This window comes from Camellia sinensis, chromosome 7 (assembly GCF_055761805.1).
Source record: "Camellia sinensis isolate YWXY chromosome 7, ASM5576180v1, whole genome shotgun sequence".
Classification (NCBI taxonomy): domain Eukaryota; kingdom Viridiplantae; phylum Streptophyta; class Magnoliopsida; order Ericales; family Theaceae; genus Camellia; species Camellia sinensis.
This window is the reverse complement of record NC_138967.1, coordinates 99,905,129-99,930,433: the sequence shown is the minus strand read 5'-3', so window position 1 is coordinate 99,930,433 and position 25,305 is coordinate 99,905,129. Positions and strand designations below refer to the sequence as shown.

The 25,305-nt window shown below is 38.6% G+C and overlaps 1 protein-coding gene across 2 annotated transcripts; it reads left to right on the top strand.

Annotated features, from left to right (window-relative positions):
• Positions 1 to 17,394: 17,394 nt before the first annotated feature.
• Positions 17,395 to 18,795, top strand: LOC114280852 (putative F-box/FBD/LRR-repeat protein At5g56810). Of its 2 annotated transcripts, XM_082878862.1 has the most exons (4): positions 17,401 to 17,540; positions 17,707 to 17,794; positions 17,901 to 18,050; positions 18,146 to 18,795. In XM_082878862.1, exons 1-4 carry the CDS (start codon positions 17,509 to 17,511, stop codon positions 18,242 to 18,244), a joined length of 369 nt encoding a protein of 122 aa, XP_082734988.1. In that variant the 5' UTR covers positions 17,401 to 17,508; the 3' UTR covers positions 18,245 to 18,795. The 2 variants fall into 2 exon arrangements, with proteins under 2 accessions (XP_028079062.2, XP_082734988.1); XM_028223261.2 differs by having other exon boundaries at positions 17,395 to 17,794.
• Positions 18,796 to 25,305: the final 6,510 nt, after the last annotated feature.

Genomic DNA, 25,305 nt, shown 5'->3' with positions numbered 1-25,305 from the left:
TCCCGTGATAAGTGATTGTCGATATAGGTAATCCAAATTAAAAATTATATAACCATGATCAATGTAGAAAAGAGAGAGAGTAAGAGAGAATTCAACCACAACACAATATTTTTTATGTGGAAAAAATCACAATTGAAATCTTACCAACTTATGATAAAAAACCACAGGCCCTTGGCCAAATGAACAATCTACTATAAAAGAAAAGAGTACAAGAGATATCTTACAAAGGCCACTCCGGGCTCATGCGTTTGCTCAACCTACGAGTCACTCTTCTTTCTCTTCTCCACTGGATCTCAACGGTTGTTGAATCACCACAACGCCAATGACTTCGGAATCCATCGAAGTCTACAATCTCAGAATATTCCGAGAAGGTTCACAGTTGAAAGGTGTGAAGGACTTAGAACAGTTTGATGATTAGCTTGAGGTTCTTAGATGTTAATGAATGATCAAGCACATGAGAGTATTACAATATAATCCTCACTATAAAGTTTACTCTCAGATACTTGGCAAAATCTCTCTACAACAAAATGATCTCTCTTACAAAAATGTATTTCACACATAAAAATGATCTCTCAAAGGATAAAAATACTTATAGGAGCTTATGAGAGAGTGCTCAGAAAAGGTGTGCAAGAGAGATGCAAAATAAACCAACAGAGCATGCCTTAAATAGGCCTTGGCCAAAGACCTTTGCGGGCGTGCACACCACAGTAGTGGCTGCGGTCATGGCGGTCGCTCCTCCGTAGGGTGTAGACTAAACTTCTAGGAGCACGTTTTGGTCGAGGCCTAGACGTAGGCGTGATCACCTTTACCGTGGGCATGATGACGTCAATGAGACCAGTTGATTTCGCAGACTCCTTGCTGCTACTTTTGGCCAAACTTTTCTCTATGCGATTTCACCTTTTCTCACAACATGGACCTATCTTTTAGGCTAAAAAAATCAACAATCTGCCACACATATTTGTCAACAACATTACTTTTAGTGTTGACCAACCAAATCAAAAATACAACTCTAGCACTTTTGTAGCACATGGATATGCCAACAAAATAAAGCATTTAGCAACATGTTTATATCAACAACGTCAAACAAAATCTATGCCAGTCCATGACAATCCATCTTCGAACCCTCAAATAAATTTGCAACAATCAAATTTATAACCCCAACAAGATAATCCACATGCTCAAGAGATGAAATTAAAACAAAACCAACTAAGATAAAAGTCAATAAATAAAAAGCCAAGAAAGAGAGAACCAATGTTTTGGAACGGAATTTGCCAAAATAAATACAACTTAAACAGTAGGATTAAAAAACAATCTCCCTTTTGGCAATTCCGTGACAAAATCTAATATCCTGCATAAAAATTGTTAGAATAATTTCACACGAGATATTATAACATAAAATTAAAACAAACCAAAATCAAAACATTTCATAACAAGATGACTAAGTTCACTCAAAACACAAAAACTAAGTTCATCAAAATGCAAATACTCCCCCTAAATACTCCTCTTTTTTTTTTATATCTAGAAATGATGAAGGAAAAGTATACAAACTAAAAAACACAACAACTCCTACAGCAAAACAAAACACAGGTTGCCAAATATGAAATCAGGATGGTGGCAGTGGAGGACGGAACAAAGTGAAAAACTCTTGAAACTGTGCTGTGAGATGGGTAGTGGACTGATCAAGATGATCAAAACGAGTAGCAAAATGATCCATTCGCGCATCATGTTGATCTATCCGTCCTCGCATGTCCTCTTGAAACGCTAGTTGTGTAGCTTGCATTTGAAAAATTTGATCTTGAATTGACTGAAAATTTGCATTCTCCCCTTCAACTACTTCTTCACTATCATGTCGCCCTCTCTGACCATGACCACCATGGTCACCTGGAGCTTTTCCAGCTCTCTCCCTCACTTAAGCATTACTCAGATTGACAGTTAGTTTGGAGATGGGGTATTAGGCTTGACCATATCATCCGTATTGTCAAAGGAAACTTCTTGAGATGACAGAAATTTTGTGAGAAGTGACGCATATGGTAACCCAAGAGATTTCTTTCCATTAAACACAGCTACTGTAATTCCTTGAAATAATTAACATTAACCCAACTCATAACAGTGATACAATTAATCAATAATCTCATATCTTCTATTCATTTTACCTTTGATCATTACAAAAGATGACAAATGCAATATATATTCGTAAATCTTAGATTCAGAATCTATAGCATATGACATGGATACAAGATTAAAAAGGAAATTAAAACCAAATAATGAAATGCTCTAATGGCTTACAACTTTCAAAGACGATGCTTGGTTACCACAAAATGAGTTTAAACTCTATCCAAGTAAAGCCCGGTGCTTGAACAAAATATTTACATCAATAAACAAAAAGGGAAGCCTTAAGCTCCGAGTCCTCCCAAGCCATGTCCTTGGCGGAGGTATGTCATCAGTATCTGAGAGTTATTTTCCACATAGGGTGAGTCAAAGCTCAATAGGAATACTCTAACACAGTATATTAATCTTAGCAAAACCATAAGATGAATGCACATGCATGTCATTTTCAAACATTCCTCGTTTTCTATCTTTAGACCATGCAATGCCCGATTATATATATATATATATATATATATTCATGAAAATAATCCTTTTATACAAAAAACAGGGAAGTAGATACAAAACACTAGGAATCTATAGGGACATGTCTGCCAGTAGGCTATACAAGCACTACCCAAGCCATTTTACTAGTACTAACCGGAAGGATTAACATCTAATTGTGCAGGTTTCTGGACTTTTGCCAAGGACACAGATGCTAACAATATAAACCACACCCCCTAAACAGATTCACCAAGGTATACACCCATTTTTTCTCAAAATCAATATATTTATAACGTTCAATGTATAATGATGCACAATGCACAATGGATGAGAAATTAGTTTCAATTTAACCTAATCCTCATACATTATCTGCAACAATCAAAACTATGCTCCACCGATAGCCCAAAATAGATATTTATGTACAATTGATAATCTCCAATCAAAAGATACATTTTCATTAGTTATAATAGGAGTGATATTACATATCCAACTCCACCATCATCATCAAGATAACCATTGTTCCAATTTTACAATATCCAACATCATTTTCTATTTCCCTTTTTCAAATATCCAAAATTAGGGCAAAACCCCATTTTCTTTCCACAATCACTTTTGAGAAAAGATTTCTACCATTTCAACACAACTCATCCACAATCATATTCCTCCAACCATTTTCAAGAATCAATTTGGAAAACCCCTCTTTTGATTTCAAACCAAACCCTAGGTTTTACCAAATATTTCTGAATATATAACCCTTTTGAAAGAGCAAATAACTAAGCTAAAAATCATTTAACAGAGTCAAAGAAATCCCTATCTCAAAGTAGAAGACACAAAGAAAAGATGGGTAGAAGTTGACGATGTCAAAAGCACTAGATGCTCTAATTAAAACAAAGCCCTCGATGTGTTCAATGTTTTTCTCCAAAGGATTAGGTTGAGGAAACTCACTGATTGAGAGTATTTGGAGCCAAAGTTCAAGAATTAGAGAGAGAGAGAGAGAGTAGACCTAGGGATTTGGAATGTTTAGAGAGAGAAAGAGATGAAAAAGTGATTAAAAAGGCCTTCCTTTTGGATTGATATATGCACAAACCTTTTGAGTGAAGAAATGGTCGCTTGAGCGATAGATGAAAAAAGAAGACACGGATTGAGAAACCAAAACCATCGCTCTAGCACACAGTGTCCCCTTCCTAGTAGTTTTAGATTTGTAAAAGTTTACTTGAGTGCAAGAAAGACCGCTCAAGCGAAGAATTCAAACTCTCAATAATTTTATAGACTGTAAAAGATCACTCGAGCTTAGGAATGGTCGCTCGAGCAAACAAGCAAACTTCTTGGCAACAACACTTGGAAAAACTAACTTCCAAACCTGTTTTATAACGATCCCAGTTTTGACTCGACACTTGTCGTAGTTCGGACTCGGGCTTATGGTTTCTGAGTGTCGTTGATTGTCTTTTACTCTTTATTCCTCCTTAAATTTGGTTATTTGGACGTGTTGAGTGTGTTTGGAACATGTTGGTTGCTTAGTTTTCAAACCTTGTGCTACCCAGAATTTTGGTCCTCTGTTCGAGCGGGCCTTCTTGTGCTCGAGCGGGGTTTGCAAACCCTCAGTACTTTGCATGTCTGTAAAAATACTGGAGGGGTGTTCTCCACGCTCGAGCGGCGTTTCCTATGCTCGAGCGAGTGGGCGCTCGAGCGTCCCTTCTTGTGCTCGAGCGGTTTATCTGTTGTTTGCAAAAGCACTAGAGGTGTATATTCTGCACTCGAGCGGGCCTCTTATTGCGCTCGAGCGGAATAACTTATTGTGTCTGACGCTCGAGCGTCAACCCTTCTGCTCGAGCGGACTGTGCGCATATCAGATCGCGAAAATGATTTTTTATATCACTTTTTCATATCTTTTCTTCTAAAAACTTTAAACAAAGACCTTCTCTCTCTAAAATACTCTCTCTCTCTCTCTCTACTTTTTCTCCTTGATCCGTTGATCTCTCTACCCTAGTGTGTTTGGAAAAAGGGTGGAACATCTTGAGAGCTTCATTTTGAACTGATTGAAATATAGTTTTGGCATCGTTGGAGTTCGTGCTTGCTCCATTAGTCTTCTAAATTTGAGGTAGGGGCTCTCTACACCTTAATATGGGTTTTAACTTGGTTATAGGTTGTTGTATGAAAATGGTGAGATTTTGGGGATGTTTTAAGCAAACCTAGGGTTTGGGTCAAAGTTTGAAAAGAGGGGTTTCTATGTGAGTGTTGTATAAATGGTTTTCGGGTTTGGATATGAGGTTATCATGTGTCAAAATAGTTGATTTTGGCCTTCGGGTTGATATTTGGAAAATGAGGAGTTTTGCCTTAAAATGTTTTGGATAATTATTTTGTACAAATAATGAAATTGGTATAGGGAATGTGAAATTGGGAGGATGTATACATATGAATGGTGTTGTTGGATTTGTTTAATCACTCACCTATAGAAATTTGATGAATTATCTGTTATAAAGATTGTATATTTGTTTAGAGATAACTGTTTTGGGGTATCGATGGAGGATAGTCATGATTGTTGTAGACACTATATGTGAATTAGGCGAATTGAAACTAATTCTTTAACCATTATCATTGAATATGATATGAATGATATACATTATATATGTATGATATTGGAATGAGAAATGGGATGTACTCCATGTTTTGATGAGAAGAAAGGGGATGGACTCCATTGAACTAAGTTGGCTTGTGTGTCCATGGTGAGAGTCCCAAAAACCATTTGTATACATGGGTGCCGATTCCTGTGGACGAAATTTCCGTAAAATGGAAAATGGAAGTGAATGTCTTTATATGATGGTTTATCTGTGGAAACTTGTGAGGTGTAACCTCTGTTGACGGATTAAATGCAATGGGTGTATCTATTAAAACAAAATGAATGAATTGAGGTGTACGTTTTGATATAACATGGTTGTGGAAAAAGTTACACGGATTTTGTCATAGGACAATGAACATGTGCATCATACTTATATCTTGTTAATTCTCATATACTGTGTTAGTATGTTTCTACTGGGCTTTAGCTCACCCTACTTAGGAAACCATTTTCAAGTACCGGTGATATGCTTCCTCCAAGGACGTAGCTTGGAAGGACCTAGGAGCTAGATGCTCTATTTTGTTATTTTGTGCTTAGATGTTTATTCAAGCCAAGGGCTTCATATGTACAGAGCTTATCTCTTTTGTTGTAACCAAGCAATGTCTTAGAAAGATGTAAGCCCATAGGGCGTTTATTTTGTTGATCATTAATTGGCACTACATGCTATAGATTCAAGATTCACATTTATGAATATATATTGCATGTGTTATCTTTTGTAATATGAACTCTGATGAATGAAAGTATTTCATTTCTGTTATTCTCCCATTTATGAGTTGGATTTATTATATTATTTTGGGGGCATTACATGTTTCAAGCACCACCAAAACTCTAAATAGCCAAACTCAATGAGCAATAAGACTGAAAATGAGTTAAATAACAATTAAATACACAGGTCCTCAGATTAAAAAACAACAAATGGGTCGGGTCTAAGCCCAATTTGTAATCTACCCCCTTAAGGAATTTCGTCCTCGAAATTTAAAATTAACCTTCATTAAAAGAAATTGAAAATATTTCCATATAATCCAGATTGTAGCTAGGATACATCGAGTTTCTCAATACCAACTATCACAGTTCAATTTCCTCAAAACATATACAATGTTCATTTATTACAACATTTGCAACATTTTCAACATAAGTTTCAAACATTAACAAATAGGTCCAGATACTTCTCATGGACTTCTGCATCACGCTCTCAAATCGCCTCCTCAACCCTATGGTGTCGCCACAATACCTTAACTAATGGAATAGTCTTGCCTCGCAAGACTTGGTCTCAAGAGTCTAAAACCTTTACCAGTCTCTCCTCAAACGAGGCATCCTCATCTACCTTTAACTCGGTCCAATCTAACACGTGTAAAGGATCAGCCTCATACTTCCGGAGCATACAGATATAGAACACGTCGTGAAACTTGAACAGTTGGAGTAGTAAGGCTAAACGATAAGCTACCTCCCCAATCTGGTTTAGAATCTCAAAAAGCCCATTAAATCTAGGAGACAACTTCCCGCTCTTCCCAAACCTCATCAAACCTCGTCTCGGTGATATCTTCAAGAGCACATGATCTCTTATCTCAAAAGATAACGGTCTCCTCCTATGGTTGGCATGGCTCTTTTGGCGACTCTGAGCAGAAGCCAACCTCTTACGGATAGGCGTGACCTTCTCAGTTGATTCCCAAACTACTTCCAGACCTCACATAAGTGCGCCACCCACCTTGGCCCAACACATCAGAGATCTACATGGTCGACAATACAAGGCCTCAAATGACGCCATACCAAAATTGTTATTATAGGCAAACTCCACTAAAGGTAACTGCTTCTCCCACAGCCCCTTAAAATCAAGAACAAAATCCCGAAGCATATTCTCTAAGATTTGAATGGTTTGCTCGGACTACTCGTCAGTCTGAGGATGATAGGCATTGCTAAACGTCAATCTAGTGCCTAAGATATTCTGTAGGCTCTGCCACACCTGAGCCGTAAAACGAAGATCCCTATTCAATACAATAGTCACAAACTAAGTCCCTAATATAAAGGTTGGTAAGATAATCTACCGAGTCACTCGTGCACATAGGTACAAAATATGCTGACTTAGTTTATCGGTCGATTATTACCCACACGGCATCATTACCTCGTTTAGTCCTCAGAATACCACAACAAAATCCATTGTGACATGCTCCCACTTCTACTCGACTATAGGCAAAGGTTGTAATAGATCCACTGGTTGTTGATGCTCGGCCTTCACTTGCTAACAAGTAAGGCACCTTGAAACAAACAAGGCTACATCTCTCTTCAGCCCCCTCCACCAAAATTGGAAGCACAAACAAGGTCTTTGTGCCTCCTGAGTGTACCATAAGGAGTGAATGGTGAAACTCTCAGAGTACCTCCTCTCTACAAGATTTTGGCACGAAAAGACAGCCCAAATACCTCACACTAGAGTCAGAATACACGTTCAAGCGCTTTTTTTACTATCCCACTGGATATCTTCCCTTGGATAACCTCTACCTCATGATCACCCCGCTGTGCTTCTATAACTCAGGTTACTAATGTAGGTTGTGCAACTATAGTGAACAAAACGACCGACTCAACGAACTCGTCAAGATGCAACTCAAACTCACCAATAGTACCCAACATCTCCTATTCCCGGATAGCAATACTAGCTACACTGTTTACTGACTTCCTACTTAAAGCGTCGGCCACAACATTGGCCTTTCCCGGATGACAGTGCAATTCAAAATCATAATCCTCCATAAACTCCATCCACCTGCTCGGTCTCAAATTCAAATTTTTCTGTGAAAATAGATACTTTAAACTCTTGTGATTGAAAAACATTTCAAATTTTTCACCATAAAAATAATGCCTCCAAATCTTTAAGGAAAAATTACCGCCGCTAGCTCTAAGTCGTGAGTAGGATAGTTTCTCTCATGAGTTTTCAACTGCAGTGAACTATAAGCAACCACCTTCTCCTCTTGCATTAACACACAACCCAAACATTCCCGAGATGCATCACAATAAACCGAATAACCCAAACCTCTCTCCGGAATAATCAAATACTGGAGCAGTGGTGAGTCTAACCTTAAGCTCTTGCAACGACTTTTCACAAGTCTTACTCCACACAAACTTAACCACCTTCCTCGTCAATCTAGTCAATGGTGAGGCCAATCTAGAGAAGTCCTTCACAAAATGTTGGTAATCCTAGTTAAGCCTAAGAAACTCCGGATCTCAAAGGCATTCTTATGTCGTTCCCAATCTTGCACCGCTTCTATCTTAGAAGAGTTTACAGTCACTTTTTCCCTGGATACCACATGGCCTAAGAACTTAACTTCTTTTAACCAGAACTCGCACTTCCCAAACTTAGCATACAAATAATGGGTTCTAAGTAACTGAAGTACAACCTGCAAGTGTTCCTCGTGTTCTTCCTCGGAGGATGAATAAATCAAAATGTCATCAACAAAGACAACCACAAAATGGTCTACGAACTCATGAAAGATTTGATTCATCAAATCCATAAATGAAGCCAATGCATTGGTTAGCCCAAAAGGCATTACTAGGAACTCGTAATGGTCGTACCACGTACGAAATGTCGTTTTCTGAATATCCTCCTCCTTCACCCTCAATTGGTGATAACCCGATCTCAAGTCAATCTTGGAAAAACAACAAGACCCCTTTCAACTGGTCAAACAAATCATTTATACGAGGTAATGGGTACTTGCTCTTAATAGTTACCCGGTTTAACTTCTGGTAGGTGCCATCATTCTTCTTAGCAAAGAGAGCTGGTGCTACCCAAGGTGATGTACTAGGGCAAATGAAGCGTTTATCTAACAGCTCTTGAGTTGAATCTTCAACTCATAGAACTCGGCGGGTGCAAATCTATATGGTGCCATGGAAATTAGTGCTATACCAGGCACTAAGTCAATGGAGAAATCAATCTCCTGGTGGGGTTCCAAACTAGTAAGATCCTCGTGAAAAACATCCGGATATTCACAAACTACCCTCGGCAATTCAACTCATACCACATCACTCTCACTACCCAAGAGAGTAGCAAGAAGACAATTAAGCTTGCCTCTACCATGAGGGTTATAAACTGGCAATAAGACTCTATCAGCTAGGTCCCCCAAAAAATAAAAATTATCACCACTCAAGGTGTACATCGTAACTCTCTGACGGTAACAATCAATAACAGCATGATATGAAGACAACCAATCCATGCCTACGATGACATCAAAACTCGACATGTCTAACAACATAAATGCAAAAGGAAGTTGGCATCTGATAACCTCTATCTCGTAACCACGACATCCCCAGTCCAAGTCAACCTTACCCCTAATTGAAGACTCTACCCTGAGTAAAGATGCTAACTAAGCCACATCTAAACCAAAAACTGATGTGAATGTAGATGAAATGAAGGAATGTGATGCACCAGTATCAATCAACACACTAGCAATCGTATTGAACAACAAAAAGTTACCTCTCAAAACAGAGGGTGTTGGCAACTGATTTGGGGTAGTAACAGCATACACATGCCTGGTAGGTCTTTGTTCCTCCTGCTCACCCCTCGGAGCATAAGACTAGTGAACTAATTGAGCTGAAGAGGTTCCATGTGTTGCCTTCGAGGCTTGAGCTGATAGAGTAGGCTAATGGCTTTGTGTTTGCCTTGAACCGGACGTACCAGGTGTGCCACCTGCTTGAAGGAAAAACCTCCTCAAATGCCCTGACTGCCCACATTGATAACAGGTAGGCGGCTGCCCTCTCCCTTGACTTTGGCTCTAAGAATGAGTCGTTGACGGTGCAGATTGTTGCCCTCATTCTCTCTGCGGGCAAACTGGAGACTTGTGACCTAGCTGGCCACACTTAAAGCAAGTGATCCCACCCCGACTTCCTCTCCCTAAACCAGAACTCAGTACAGGAAAAGTGGATTTGAACTGTGCTGTTTGGGACTGCTGTGGGGTAGAACCCCTCTGCCTCTTGTTGTCCCGTGTTTCCTCTTGAACCTCCTGACTCCTCTGCTTGGAGCCCCTCATCCTATCCTCCTCCTCTTGAATCACGGTCCCTAAGTGAGTTGCCGCCTCCACAAGACGACCTAATCCCTAATCATTGACCTGACCACCTCAAATACGAGCCCTATCCCTAGCCTTTTCTCAAACTCTACACAACGGTGTTCCTCCGTCACCACTAGCTCCGGTGCAAACCTAGAGAGGCTAGTAACAATGATAATCAACCAATCTCATTACCATGACCCATCTACCGATCATTCATTCATATCAACATGATAAACAAGTTCTCAATACTGAATATACAATTCACATTTCCAAAACGTATACAATGTTTACATTACATTAACACAACAAAACTCTCAATACATGCTCAAGTACCAACAAATAGGTCTGAATACTTCTCACGAATTTCTAACTCACGTTCCCAAGTTGCTTTCTCAACCCCATGATGTTTCCATAACACTTTCACGAAAGGAATTGTCTTGCCTCGCAAGACTTGATCTCGAGTATCCAAGACTCTCACCGGTCTCTCCTCATACAAGGCATCCTCATTTACCTCTAACTCAGTCCAATCCAACACATACAATGGATCTGGCTCATACTTCTGGAGCATACAGATATGAAATACGTCATGAACCCCAAAAAGCTGTGGCAACAAGGCCAAGTGATAAGCTATCTCTTCAATCCATTTTAGGATCTCAAAAGGCCCGATAAATCTTGGAGATAACTTCCCACTCTTCCCAAACCTCATCAAATCCCACCTAGGTGATATTTTTAAGAAGACATGATCTCCTACCTCAAAGGATAAAGGCCTCCTCCTATGCTCGACATAGCTCTTCTAACGACTCTGAGCCATAACCAACCTCTTATGGATAAGCGTAATTTTCTCCGTCATTTCCTGGACTAACTCTGGACCCAACATTGATGCATCACCCACCTCGGCTCAACACGAAGGGTATCTACACAGTCGGCCATACAAGGCCTCAAGCGGTGCCATGCCAATACTCGACTAGAAATTATTGTTATAGGCAAACTCCACTAAGGGCAATTGCCTCTCCCACGACCCCTTAAAGTCAAGGACACAATCTTGAAGCATATCCTCAAGGATCTGAATAGTACACTCTGACTACTTGTCAGTCTGAGGATGATAGGCAGTACTAAAAGTCAACCTTGTGCCCCAGGCATTATGCAGGCTCTGTTACAACCGAGCCATAAAACAGGGATCTTTATCTGAAACAATCGTCATAGGGACCCTGTGCAACCTCACTATGTCCCTAACGTAGAGGTTAGCTAGATAATCTACCGAGTCACTCGTGCGCATAGGTACAATGTGCGCTGACTCAGTCAATCGATCAACTACCACCCAAATGGCGTCATTACCTCATTGAGTCCTCGGAAGACCCACAACAAAATCCATTGTGACATGCTCCCACTTCCACTCAGCTATAGGCAAGGGTTACAACAAACCCACTAGCCTCTGGTGTTTGGCCTTCACTTGTTGACAAGCAAGGAACCTCGACACAAACACAGCTACATCTTTCTTTATTCTCTTCCACCAAAACTGGCGTCTAAGTTCGTGATACATCTTTGTGCCTTCTAGGTGCACCGCAAGGCATGGTTGGTGAAACTCTCGGAGTACTTCCTCTCAATAAGACTCCGGCACGAAAAGACGATCAAGGTATCTAACACTTGAGTCAAAGTACATGTTCAAGGCTCTTTCTACCTTCCTGCTGGAGATCTTCTCTCGAAGGGTTTTTACCTTAAGGTCACCCCTCTGTGCGTCTATAACTCAGCTCACAAGTGTAGCTTGTGTAACTACTGAAAACAAAGCTGCCGACCAATGGACTCGCCAAGATGCAAGTCAAACTCTCCAATAGCACCCAACATCTCCCATTGCCAATGGATTTCCTACTCAAGGCATCGGCCATAACATTGGCCTTCCCCAGATGATAATGCAACTAAAAGTCATAATCTTCTATAAACTCCATCCATTTCCTTTGCCTTAAATTCAAGTCATTCTGTGCAAGCAGGTATTTCAGACTCTTGTGATCAGAAAATGCTTCAATCTTCTTACCATACAAATAATGCCTCCAAATCTTCAAGGCAAAGATCACTGGTGCTAACTCTAGGTCATGAGTAGGGTAGTTCTTCTTATGTGTTTTCAACTACCGCGAGCCATAAGCTACTACTTTCCTCTCTTGCATCAATACACAACCCAAACCTTCCCGCAAAGCATCGCAATACACCGAACACCCTAAACCCCTCTCTAGAATAATCAATGCTAGAGCAGTGGTAAGTCTAACCTTAAGCTCTGAAATGACTTCTCACAGGTCTTATCCACATAAACTTAATTCCTTTCCTCGTCAGTCTAGTCAATGGTGAAGCTAATCTAGAATAATCTTTCATAAACCAACGGTAATACCCGGCCAACCCCAAGAAACTATGGGTCTCAAAGGCATTCTTAGGTTGTTCCCAATTTTGTACGGCTTCTATCTTAGATGAATCTACAGTCACTCCTTCTTGGGATACTACGTAGCCTAAGAACTTAATTTCTTTCAACCAGAATTCACACTTCCCAAACTTAGCGTACAGTTTTTGGGCTCTAAGCAACTCGAGCACAACTCGCAAGTGTTCCTCATGTTTCTCCTCGAAGGGTGATCAAAGATGACCACAAAGCGATCTAAGAACTCACAGAAGATTCGGTTCATCAAGTCCATAAACATGGTTGGTGTATTGGTTAGCCCAAAAGGCATCACTAGGAACTCATAATGGTCATACCGCGTACGGAATACCGTCTTCTGGATATCCTCCTCTTTTACCCTCAACTAGTGGTAACCTGACCTCAACTCTATCTTAGTGAAACAGTTGGAACCCTTCAACTAGTCAAACAAATCATCTATGTGTGGCATTAGGTACTTGTTCATAACAGTTACCCGGTTCAACTTCCGGTAATCAATACAAAGTCGTAATGCACCATTTTTCTTCTTGGCAAAGAGAGCCAGTGCTCCCCAAGGCGAAGTACTAGGGCGAATAAAACATTTATCTAATAATTCCTGGAATTGAATCTTCAACTCACTCAACTTGGCAGGTACAAACTTATATAGTGCCATAAAAATCATTGTCGTGCTAGGCACTAACTCAATAGAGAAACTCGATCTCCCGATAAAGTGATAAACTGGTGAGATCCTCAGGAAAACATCTGGTATTCATAAACTACCCTTGGAAAATCAACTCGGACTTCATCACACTCACTGTCCAAGAAGTTTGCAAGAAGACAATTAAACTCACTCCGACCACGAGGATCATACATAGGTGATAAAACTCTATTGGCTTTGTCCCCCATGAAATAAAAACAATCACTGCTCAAGGTACATACAGTAACCCTCTAACGGTAACAATCTATAACAGCCTGATACGACGACAACCAATCTATACCCAATATAGCATCAAAACTCAACATGTCAATCAACACAAATGCAAAACGAAGTCGGCGACCGGCAACGTCTATGTCACAACCCCGACACCCTGGTTCCAAAACAATCTCACCACCAATAGGTGACTCTACATTGAATGGAGATGCTAACCGAACCAATTCTAACCCCAAAGCCGATGCAAATGCAGATAAAATAAAAGAATGGGATGCACTCCTATCAATTAACACTTTGACAATAGAATTGCATAACAAGAAAGTACCTCTCACTACCAAAGGCGCTGGTACTAGGTCTAGCACAGTAACCGCATACACAAGCCCTGTAGGTTTCTACTCCACCTACTCACCCATTCGAGCATAAGTCTGATGTACTGACTGAGCTGAAGAGGCTCCCCGATTGGCCCTCGAGGCCTATGCTGACTGTACAGACTAGTGGCTCTATGTCTGCCTCAAACCAAACGCACCAGGTGTGCCATCCAACTGAGGGCAAAACCTCTTCAAGTGTTCTGCCTGCCTACACTGATAACAAGTGAGCGGCTTCCTTCTTCTCTGACTCTAGCTCTGAGAACGAGTCACAGATGAAACAGATTGTTGCCCTTCTCCCCTTTGCGGGCAAGCTGGAGACTTGTGACCCAACTGACCATACTTAAAGCAAGTGAAATCTCCCTGACCACTTCTCCCAGAACCCGAACTTAGTACTAGAAAAGTGGACCTCGACTGAGCTCCCTAGGATTGATGTAGGGTAGAACCCCTCTGTCTCTTACTGTCCCCTTAAACATCATGACTCCTCCTAAAGCCCCTCATTCGCTCCGTATCCATTTGCATCACGGTCTCAAGATGAGCCGTCGACTCTACAAGTCACCCGTAACCTCTAATCATTGAACTGGCTGCCTTGAAAAGAAGCCCAATCCTTAACCTTTAGCGCTCTTCTGTCGCCACCAACTTTGGTGCAAACCTAGAGAGGCTAGTAAAGGCTGCCTCAAACTCTGCTACAAGCATGTTGAGCTGCTTGACCTTTGAGAACTATTCCCTCAATTTCTCCCTAACCAGGGGAGGTAAGAACTTGTCCTGGAAGGCGTTGAAAAAAGCCTCCTAAGTCACTCCAATGCATCCACGCGCATACTTCCACCATTGACCTGCATCTCTCTTCAGTTGGAAAGATACCAAGGTCACTCTCAGTCCATCGTCCTCGATGCCAAGCATCTCAAACATCTTCACTATCTGCTCCAACCACTCATCTGCCTTCGATGGCTCCTTAGGGTCACCCAAAAATTCGTCTAGATTCAACCAGAAGAACTATTGCTTCAGAAAAGACGACCCCATCTTAGCAACATGGGTCTAGACTTGAGTATCAGCTCTGAAAATGTCCATGGATTCCCTCAAAGCCCTCGCCATCTCACCGGCCAAAGCTTTCATGGCCCACTGGCCAACTGGTTCAGCCACATTGGCCCGACCAACCCCCTTCTCTTGTGTCGAAATTTCATCTGATAAAGGCAGCTCATGCCTTATAGGCCTACCACGCCTACCACCACCATGACCACGTCTTGACATCCTAATAAAGGTAACAAAAGAGATTACCACATTTACAAATGTGTCGAAGCTAACTCACTCGCGTCATAATGTGGTGGACAACAGTAATTTACTCCACATAAGCACATAGTCACATACAAATTTCCTTCCTGGATAATGATCGCCCCGCGGCTTTGCTAGAGTTCCAATTAGAAATAGCAATGATCAGGTGCTCTTTTAATGGAACTTCTAGAAACCTGTAGACCCAATAAATATCCTAGAAATTAATCTCATACTCATATAATCACAAAAGCATGTTATCACATAGCATACCATACATACAAATGTCTTTATTAAGCAAGACAAACCCATTGTGGTAATAACCACTTCCCACATACCCAAAGTATTCAAACCCGGTACGCTCTGATACCAAGTTGTAACACCCCGAAATAAACATGAGATGTCCATCTCATAACATCCAATAAATAGCAGCACAAATGAAATAATAAGCTTTCATTAATAAAAGTTTGATATACAAAAGGTAACGCATGCGATATATGTTCATAAATAGTACATCCTGAATCTATATCATGTGTTACAAGATAATGAAAAGAAATGAAAACTAAATAGATAATCATATGCCTTAAAGGCTTACATCTTTTTAAGTCCATGCTTGGGTACATCAAAAGTGAGTCTTAAGCTCAATACAGATAAAGTCCTAGGTTTGTAGAAAATTAAATACAAAATAAACAACAATGAGCCTTCAGCTCCACAGTCCTCGCAAGCTAAGTCCTTGGTGAAGGCATATCACCAGCACCTGAAAATGGTTTTTTCCACATAGGGTGAGCCAAAACCTAGTAGAAACACCACAACACAATGTATAAATCTTAACAAAACTTTAAGGTTTTATGCATATGCAATGCTAGTGCCAAAACATTTATATCATTTTTCAAAAGCCATGCTATGTTAGGTTTATATCACAATTCTCAAATCATGTCCTTTACAATAGAAAGACAGGGGAAAATCTCAAACTAGCACTATCTTTCACGAAATTTCATCTACAGAAAACTGTCAAACGGGACCAATGTAAATGTAGCCTATAGGAGTACTACTATTCCCATTTTACGGATATTTCATCTGCGGGAATTGGCACCCATGTATATGCGCATTTTTTGAGACTTTCACCCTGGACACACAGGCCAACTTAATTTGGTGATACACACCTCTTTCCCACGTTCACCCTTTTTTTCCCAAAATCATATACATTTTCAATGTATTAAATGAGCAATGATGTTCAATGCACATGAATGAGAAATTAGTTTTAATTCACCTAATTCTCATGCAATTTCTACAACACTCATAGTTATCCTCCTCCTATAGCCCAAAACAAATATTTCTAAATAGAATAATAAATTTTATTAAAGATACACTTTTCCAAAATCTCAAAATGGAAGTGATAATACATATCCAACTCTACCATCATCATCAACATTACTTCAATTTCATAATTCTCAACATCAATTCCATTTTCTCTTTATAATCTCAAACATTCACATTTTAGGGCAAAATCCATTTCTCTTTGAAAATCAATTTCAATATAGGAAATACCTCATTTTAACATATATCAATTTCAATTTCATAACCAAAATAATTTTCAAGAAACCATTTGAGAACCTCTCTTTTACATTTTAATTCCAAACCCTAGGTTTTTGACAAAAACCCCCAAAACCACCATAATCATTTGAAATAGAAAATAACTAAGGTAAAACTCATACAAGAGTGTAAAGGATCCCTACCTGGAAGCTAGGAGACCAAGGAGAGAGTGAAAAAACTTCAACGACACCGAAACCCAACTTTGTTCGGATGAAAATGAAGCTCTAAGTGAGCTCTACCTTTTTCTCCAAGGGAGTAGGGTAGAGAAATCAATGGATCTAGGTGTTTTAGAAGAGAGAATGTGAGTTTTAGAGAGATAGAGTGTAGATCTAGGGTTTTTAAAAAGTTTAGAAAGAGAGAGAAACGAAAAAGTGATGTAAAAAGTGACTTTTGCGGACTAATATACATGCAGACCGCTCGAGCACAAGAAGTGACGCTCGAGCGTAAGGCATAAAAGATGTGACAGCTTGAGCACAAGAACTTATCGCTCGAGCATGAAATACAAACTCCTAGTAGTTTTACAAATAGAAGGCAAACACTCGAGCACAATAAGGGCCGCTCGAGCCCTAGACTGCTCAAGTGCAAGAAGCTTAGCTCGAGCGAAAAATACCAAAACATCATTGATTGACGTTTCTGGATGATGATTCTTTCCAAAACATCCTCTCTGGCTGCCCAGTCCTTGAAGAATTGGACATACAGAGGACTAATCAGGGCGATAACATAAAGACATTATGCATTTGCTCATCTACTCTGAAGAAATTATGTATGTATAACAGCTTCTGTGTAACGCGTCTCCAACCTAGTGTCGTGATTAAAGCCCCAGTTCTCGAAATCTTTCAGCTTAATGATTTTGTGTCCAGTGTTTTTAATGTGGATGAACTCCCCTCCTTAGTTAAAGCAAATTTTACATTTTATTTTGAGAATCGTAGAAGTGAGGATTACTATAATGGTGTAGTTGGGATGCTTGGAAAGGTTTCTAATGTGCAGCATTTGGAATTAAGCAATGGCATCCCCAAGGTAATTAGAAGTTTAATGTTATTATGGTCATTAAGTTTATTAATACTCTTTTAAGTTGAGTTTAAATTCTCACTTAAAAAAATAATAATAATAAAATCTTTTTCAGGTTGTCACTGATGCTTTTGACTACAATACACTGTTGTTTCATAATTTGACCCATTTGCGCTTGCAAATTTGCGATATTCATTGGTCAATTTTGCTTGACTTGCTTGGCCACATGCCTAATTTGAAAGTTTTAGTTTTCAACAAGTTCATGGTGAGTTCATTTGTTGGAGATCATTTCAGTTTTTATTATTATATATTTACTAGTATGTTTGATGTGTTTTTTGTGATTGTTATTTGGATTGCAAGGTCGGTGAGTTGTGTTTGTGGAGTGGGGAACCAGAGAGTGTGCCCAAATGTCTGTCACTCTGCGTGGAGGCAATTGAATTTAGTGGATTTGCAGGGTGAAAGGGGTAAATGAAGCTGGTAAGGTATCTTTTGGGGAATGCAATGGTTTTGAAGAAGCTAACTATTACGTCTCGGACTAGGAATAAAAAAATAAAGGCAAATGTTCTAGAGTTTCCAAGAGGCTCATGCACATGTCAAATTAAACTGCTCTACCGTAGCTATTCCATGTACCCCAAAGTAGCGGAGTGGCTTTGATATTTGGCAGGCTATAGCAGCACCGGACCCAAAGCAGCAACATGAACTCTTATGGGATAGCATTTTGGTCTTAGGATTTCTAGTCACCAAGATAGCAGGAATGAACTTGTCTAGACACAGCGTCCTAAGATAGATTCGATTAGAACCAACTAATTTTATCAATAATGTCTATCCTCTAGGATGTAGCCCTTGAAAGAGCTGGTAATCGAGAAAAGACTGTAAGCTTCCTGTTTGAGAACCAGATGTAGATCACTTTCTTTTAACATAGCTTTGTTCTTAAAAGGCTGGTGGAAATCATTGTAAAGAGTAGATAGTTTTTGGTTTACTGGAATAAATATAGAATGCTCATTCATTAATCTTTCTATAGAATGATCGTTCACTTATAATGATGAATGATGATTTCATTTGCAGTATATTGTTTACATCATTTTTTTAATTTATTTATGGAATGATCATTATATTTTCTGACACTGCCTAAAGAGGAGCCACAATATTAAATCTATAATTCATCAGACCAACAATTAATTGAGACTTGAAGAACGTTGTATGACTTGGAAATGACATGATTTGAGTCCCTTTTGTTCTTACCTTATGTTCTAATCTTGACTCTTGAGTAACGGTTTGATTTACATTCTCCTTGTATGAATGAATTTTGTTTGCTAATTCAGTTCTGACTATTTTGAAGAAGAGCTTTAGTTTTCCTTTTGCTAATTGACATGTAAATCTCCACGGGCAGTTCTCAGGACTGAATGGATGAATGTTGAATGATCTTAAGACTTATTCTTGGGTTATTAGTGTAAGGCCCTGGTGTCCCACATCGGGAATGGAGGGGAAGTTCCTAGGCTATAAAAGTAAAAAGCTGGACCCTTATATAACATCAAGGCCTTTTCCCAAGTGGTGAAATCCTTATTAGAACTCCCCAGTTAAGCGTGCTTAGGCTGGAGTAGTTCTAGGATGGGTGACCCACTGGGAAGAACAAATCTGTGCGGGCGTGGCCCAAAGCGGACAATTTCGATGACGTGTAAAAGGTCGGGACGTTACAAAATGGTATTAGAGCCGACTCTCCGGAGTACCGAGTGTGGGCTCCTAGCGTCTCTCGGTGCATGTGGGCGGGCTTGCAAGCTGGCAGGCTATTGCACGGGGACGTGCAGCCTTATGGGGGGTGGATTGTAAGGCCCTGGTGTCCCACATCGGGAATGGAGGGGGAGTTCCTAGGCTATAAAAGTAAAAACCTGGACCCTTATACAGCATCAAGGCCTTTTCCCAAGTGGTGAAATCCTTATTAGAACTCCCCAGTTAAGTGTGCTTAGACTGGAGTAGTTCTAGGATGGTTGACCCACTAGGAAGAACAAATCCGTGCGAGCGTGGCCTGAAGCGGACAATTTCGATGACGTGTAAAGGGTCGGGACGTTACAATTAGTAGTGCTGGTGACATTTATCTAAACATGGAATTGCAAATGGAATCAATTCAAGTGCAAGATGAGCAATTGATTGATATCTACAATAGCATCTGTGGAATGATTGAGGCACAAAGCTAGTTTAGCTGGTTGAGTTGTTAATACTAGTTAGTATGCCTTTAAATCCCACCCTTATCTGGGTGGGGATGGATAAAGTGAGTCGCATGCAATTGAATGGGCACGCAGCAGCGTTGGAATTCTTGATCCATTGGATAAATTTTGGTACTCATAGATATGTATTAATTATTATATTTTGAGTTTAAGGGGAAAAAAGAACAAAAATAGTAAGTTTACAACAGTAAACAAAAGTTATTGTCCCCACTAACTATTTCATAGAACAATTGAGTAGATGTATTGATTGCAACGCAAATATTAGATCAACCTTGAACAAGATAACTTTTTCCTAGATGAGAACAGAGAACATAGGGAACGAACATAAAGTTTTTGCAAGAACCTGTGTGAGCAAAAGATGTGACAGCTCGAGCACAAAAAGTTTGTCGTTCGAGCGTGAAATACAAACTCCTAGTAGTTTTATAGACAGAAGGCAAACGCTCAAGCGCAATAAGGGCCGCTGGAGCCAAGATCGCTCGAGCGCAAGAAGCTTAACTTGATCAAAGAATACCAATTTTCAATAGTTTTGCAGACCAGCAAAAGTACTGAGGGTTCACAAAAACTGCTTGAGTGCAAGAAGTTATGCTTGAGTGTAAGAGCAAAATGTTGGGCAACAACAGTTTGAAAAACAAACTACTAACCTGTTCCTAACACAACCAACACAACCCAAAAGCCAAACTCAAAGAGGTAAAAGGAGAAACAAACAAGACAATGAAACCCGAATCCAAAACATACCATGGGTTGGGTCTAAACTAGAGACGCTATAAGGTGGAACCGCTTCTTATGAGTCTAAGGATGACTCTAGAGCACTCATGAAATATGATATAGAGATAAAACCAATCCACTTGTAAATTTTTTGAATTATCTAAAGAGAATGAAATTTATGTGTGAGACGTGCGCAATGATTGATTCGTGCTTATGAGTTAGTTCGGCAAAAAATTCGTCGGGACTTGTTACAAGTGATAGTGTCAAAGCACAGCCATCATAGATATGATAACAGGAAATATAAAAATTGACTATTGTGAAGGACTTTATACACTAAAAATTGTTAGGGTCCTTCAACCATTATAGAATTATGTGAAGCGAAATTTCTAAAATAATATAAACAAAAATCAGTATATTGATTATCTTAAAAATAAAAAAAAATAAAAAAAAAAGTCTTTAAAGACCCAATCAATATAACTATCTTGCGCTTATCTCTCACTCCGGAACTATCCCTCGCTCATTGTTGGAATCTGTCATTTTTCGTGTGATCGTTGTCAACGGCACCGGCCTCGGGGAAATATTCTGAGTTCCTACTCCCCGGTAGATAGAATCAAATGTAAAAACTCTCTCTCTCTCTCTCTCTCTCTCTCTCTCTCTCTCTAAACTTGTTTTTCTTATTCACAATTTAGCATACAATGGTTGTTAAAGTTATTTGATTGTTGAAATTCATTTAAAGGTACAAGAATAATGGAGGCGTTTTCTTTTGGATTGTGCTTACTTTATTTATTTGGGATTTTTAGTTTAATTTTTGAATAAATTACGTTTACACCTTTTGAGGTTTGAATTTAATATTTATCACCTCCTGATGTTTAAAAAATTACACCGACTCCCTATTATTGTAATTATTTTGACGAAGTTAATGTTTGTATAAAAAAGATATTAAATTTATATATTCTTTTTTTTTTCTTGCTTTGTTTTACTCTCTTTTTTTTTTCTTCTCCTTTGCTTTATTTTTTTTTTCAATGTAATTTTTTCTACTTTTCTATCAAGAATTGTTACTTTTTATATAATTAGGGGTTTTGTAAAATGAGATTATTAACCACAAGAGTGGAAATATAATTTCTATAACGCCAAGTGGTGGGAGAGGGCTGAGCAAGGAATCCGTAAAATCCGTAATCCGATCCGGTCCAGTCCAACCTGATAGGTTTGGATTTATTTTTTGAATCCATGGTTCGGTTCCGAATTGGAAATTTCAAAATCTGTAGGCCATGGATAGGTTCCGGATTGAACCCTACGGTTCCGAATTGGAACTGATCCGGACCATCTAGAAATAATCTATATTCATACTATATACCTTCCCACACAATATAATTTCTTGTCTCATATAAAAATTAAAATGTAACCTAATTCACACCTCATTTAGTTCATTGTTTCTCATTCTCATCTCATCTCTCTGTCGATGGTGGCTCTCTCTCTCTTCTCTTTCTCATTGCAGACTGAATTCTCTCTCACACTCTCATCCATCTCAGATCAGATCGGTGTGCTGCTCGTGTCTCTCTCTCTCTTGGTGAGCTCTCTCTCTTTTCTCTCTCTCTCTCTCTCTCTCTCGGTGACACTATTTGTGTTCCTTTGTTCCCAGATCATCCATCTCAGATCAGATCGGTAGCTATAGCTGTTGGCTCTCTCTCTCTCTCTCTCTCTCTCTCGGTGAGCTCCTCTCTCTCTCTTTCTCTCTCTCTCTCTCTCACTCTGAAATGGGTTTAATCTCAAAGAAAAAACATACACAATACATTGCTGTGATTTCATCTCAGATCGGTGGATTTAATCTCAAATCGATTGTTCATGTCATCTACAATGGATTCGGTAAATGCAAGTAAGAGATTTTATTTTTTTTTCTATTTTTATTTTTATTTTTATTCTGTTTTCATTTTATTTTTATCCTTTTTTTCTGTTTTCTATTTTCTGTTTTTATTTTTATTTTATTTTATTTTCTGATTTCATCTTTGTTTTCTATTGTTTGTTTTATTTTTAAATGTAAGTAAAAAAAATTAATCCCCAGTGTATGTTTTTTCTTTGATTTCTGTATGTAACTAAGAATCCACAGTTTTTTGTTCTCTTTGATTTCTTTGTTTTCTGTTTGTTTTTACCAAGGAAGCACGGGTGCGGGTACGGGTACGAGTGCGGGTACGCCGATTCAGCAAAATTTAAAAAAAAAGTACGATACGGGTACGGCTGCGGTACGTCGATATTTTTTTTTTAAATATAATTATGGTTAAAGGATCCAACCTACAAATTAAAATTAAATATCAAAACTAAAAAAAAATACTACTCATTTTCTTATAATTTAAAATCATTAAGCATTAAAAATAATATTTGTGAAATCTCTCACTTTGACATGTTATGCATTGTGAATTTGTGATCATAATTTATTTTTAAAATCTTTCTTTTTGCTCATCAATTTGCTATTTTTATAGGGTGAGACCAAAAAAATAATAGGAAACCAAAGAAAGATTTAAAGTTAATTGCCAACAGTAAAGGAAAAAAAATTCTCAATTGGGGCAGGTTGTCAATTGCAATTTGTATAATACATAAAATTGCATCATTCCCAACTACTACTAATCAACTAATATAGTATCAATTTTTAATGTTTTGTACATAAACTTTAAAAGTTTGTTATGATTAAAGATTTTATAAAGAAATTCTAGGAGGATCTGAAGCAAAAGCATAATGCATAGTCATACACAAAACTACCCTTTATAGGCCTTGTTATTTTTTTTGGTTCAAATTGCTTTTTAAAAACATCAAAATCATTTGATGATATGCTTATACAATTCATACAGACAGACAGGACAGCAGAGAAACATCAAAATTACTGATCTGCAAGGGCACAAAAAAAAATTAAAAAAATAATAATAATAATTGCTGATCTGCAAGGGCAGAAAAAAATTTAAAAAAAATTGGCCCCGACGTACCCATGGCGTACCCACGCCGTACCCATGGCATACCCATGACGTACCCACGCCGTACCCATGGCATACCCATGACGTACCCACGCCGTACCCAAATAAGTCAAACGTACCGGACCCTCTTTTGCCGTACCCGGTACGCGTACCGCCGCACCCGGTAAGTACCCAGTACTCGTACGACACTATTTTTAGAGTACCCATGCTTCATAGGTTTTTACAGTGTATTTTTTTTTTTTTGAATTGTTGGTTTTATATATTTTGTTGTCATGTCTTGAAGATTTGAGAAACTAAAGTAGTCATTGAGATTATTTATGCTCTTCTGTGAAGTATTTCCATGACACATGCACATTGCTTTTATGAAACTGAAGTTAACTAAATTCAGAACCATTGACAAGAAGAGCAATTATGAAGAGCCCTATAATTTAATATTCATTCATTTCTAATTGTTTTCATCTCAAGGTCCTTCTTCATAAACAAACTTATACAATGATAAAACGTGTGTATTATATTCCTGTTCTAAAACCATTGAACCATTTTAGCTTTGTTAATCCTCAGAACTGTGCATGTATTGTTGGAACTTGTCAATCATGTACTGCTTCCCCTTTTTGAGTTTATTGCATTTTTGCTCATTGTTTCCTCTTTCCTTATTTTTACAATGTTACTGCTTTGTTAGTCCTCAATCATGTACCATTTTAGCTTTGTTTCCTCTAACCATGGAGAAATTACAGCCATGAAAGCATGCTATTACCCACTTAAATTTAGGACTAGTGATAGCCTGGATTTGTGTTGGGCCAAAATTGAGATCCAACTTAAGATTGAATTACCAGCCAATTTTTAAGCTAATGCCAAATGATTGATACAAATATATTATATAGAAAGATTAAAAATTGATAAATGTGAGAATGAATTTGGTGTCCACCTCAATGGTATTCATGCAGCATGAATCTTTGAGAGCATCTTCCCTTATCTAAAAATCGGAGTGGGTATATGGTGCTGATGTTGGTAGTAGTGTTTATGGTCAGTAGTTGATATCATGGTAAGTGTATATGGTCTACATGTTTCTTGTAACAGACCCTTAGATTGCTAATATGTATTATGTGGTGGTGTGGTTTAATTATGTTTCTGTTTTTTGGTCTGTTCTGTTTTTTATTTCAGATTGATCCATGTTTCTATTTTGGTTTTAGCTACATGATTCTTGTAACATACCCAGTAATGAAGACAACAAAGTTAATTTGACTATCTTGCACAACTTTTTGGCAAGACCTTACACAAAATTTATTGTAATGTTCTAAGTTGGATGTAGCCCATTGGCTTTGTTTACAGGTTTCAATTTACCTTAGATTGTGATGGTATAGATATTTTTGTCTATATTTTTTTTTTACTTATATTGTTGTCCATTGGGATGGGATGTAGCCCATTGGCTTTGTTTACAGGTTCCAATATATTTTTGTCTATATTTTTTTTACTTAGATTGTGATGGTATAGATTGTGAATGGATGTTTTTTTACTTATATTTACTTATATTGTTTACAGGTTTCAATATATATTTTTGTCTATATTTTTGTTCCAATATTTTTTCCAATTTACTTATATTGTTGTCTATATTTTTTTGTTATTTAATTATTTA

Bases quoted from the DNA above. Each gene is read 5' to 3' on its own strand.
- LOC114280852 (XM_028223261.2), top strand. From the start codon at position 17,543: ATGTATAACAGCTTCTGTGTAACGCGTCTCCAACCTAGTGTCGTGATT. The intron at 17,795-17,900 runs GTAATTAGAAGT...AATCTTTTTCAG, and splicing joins TAAGCAATGGCATCCCCAAG to GTTGTCACTGATGCTTTTGA. The intron at 18,051-18,145 runs GTGAGTTCATTT...TTGGATTGCAAG, and splicing joins TAGTTTTCAACAAGTTCATG to GTCGGTGAGTTGTGTTTGTG.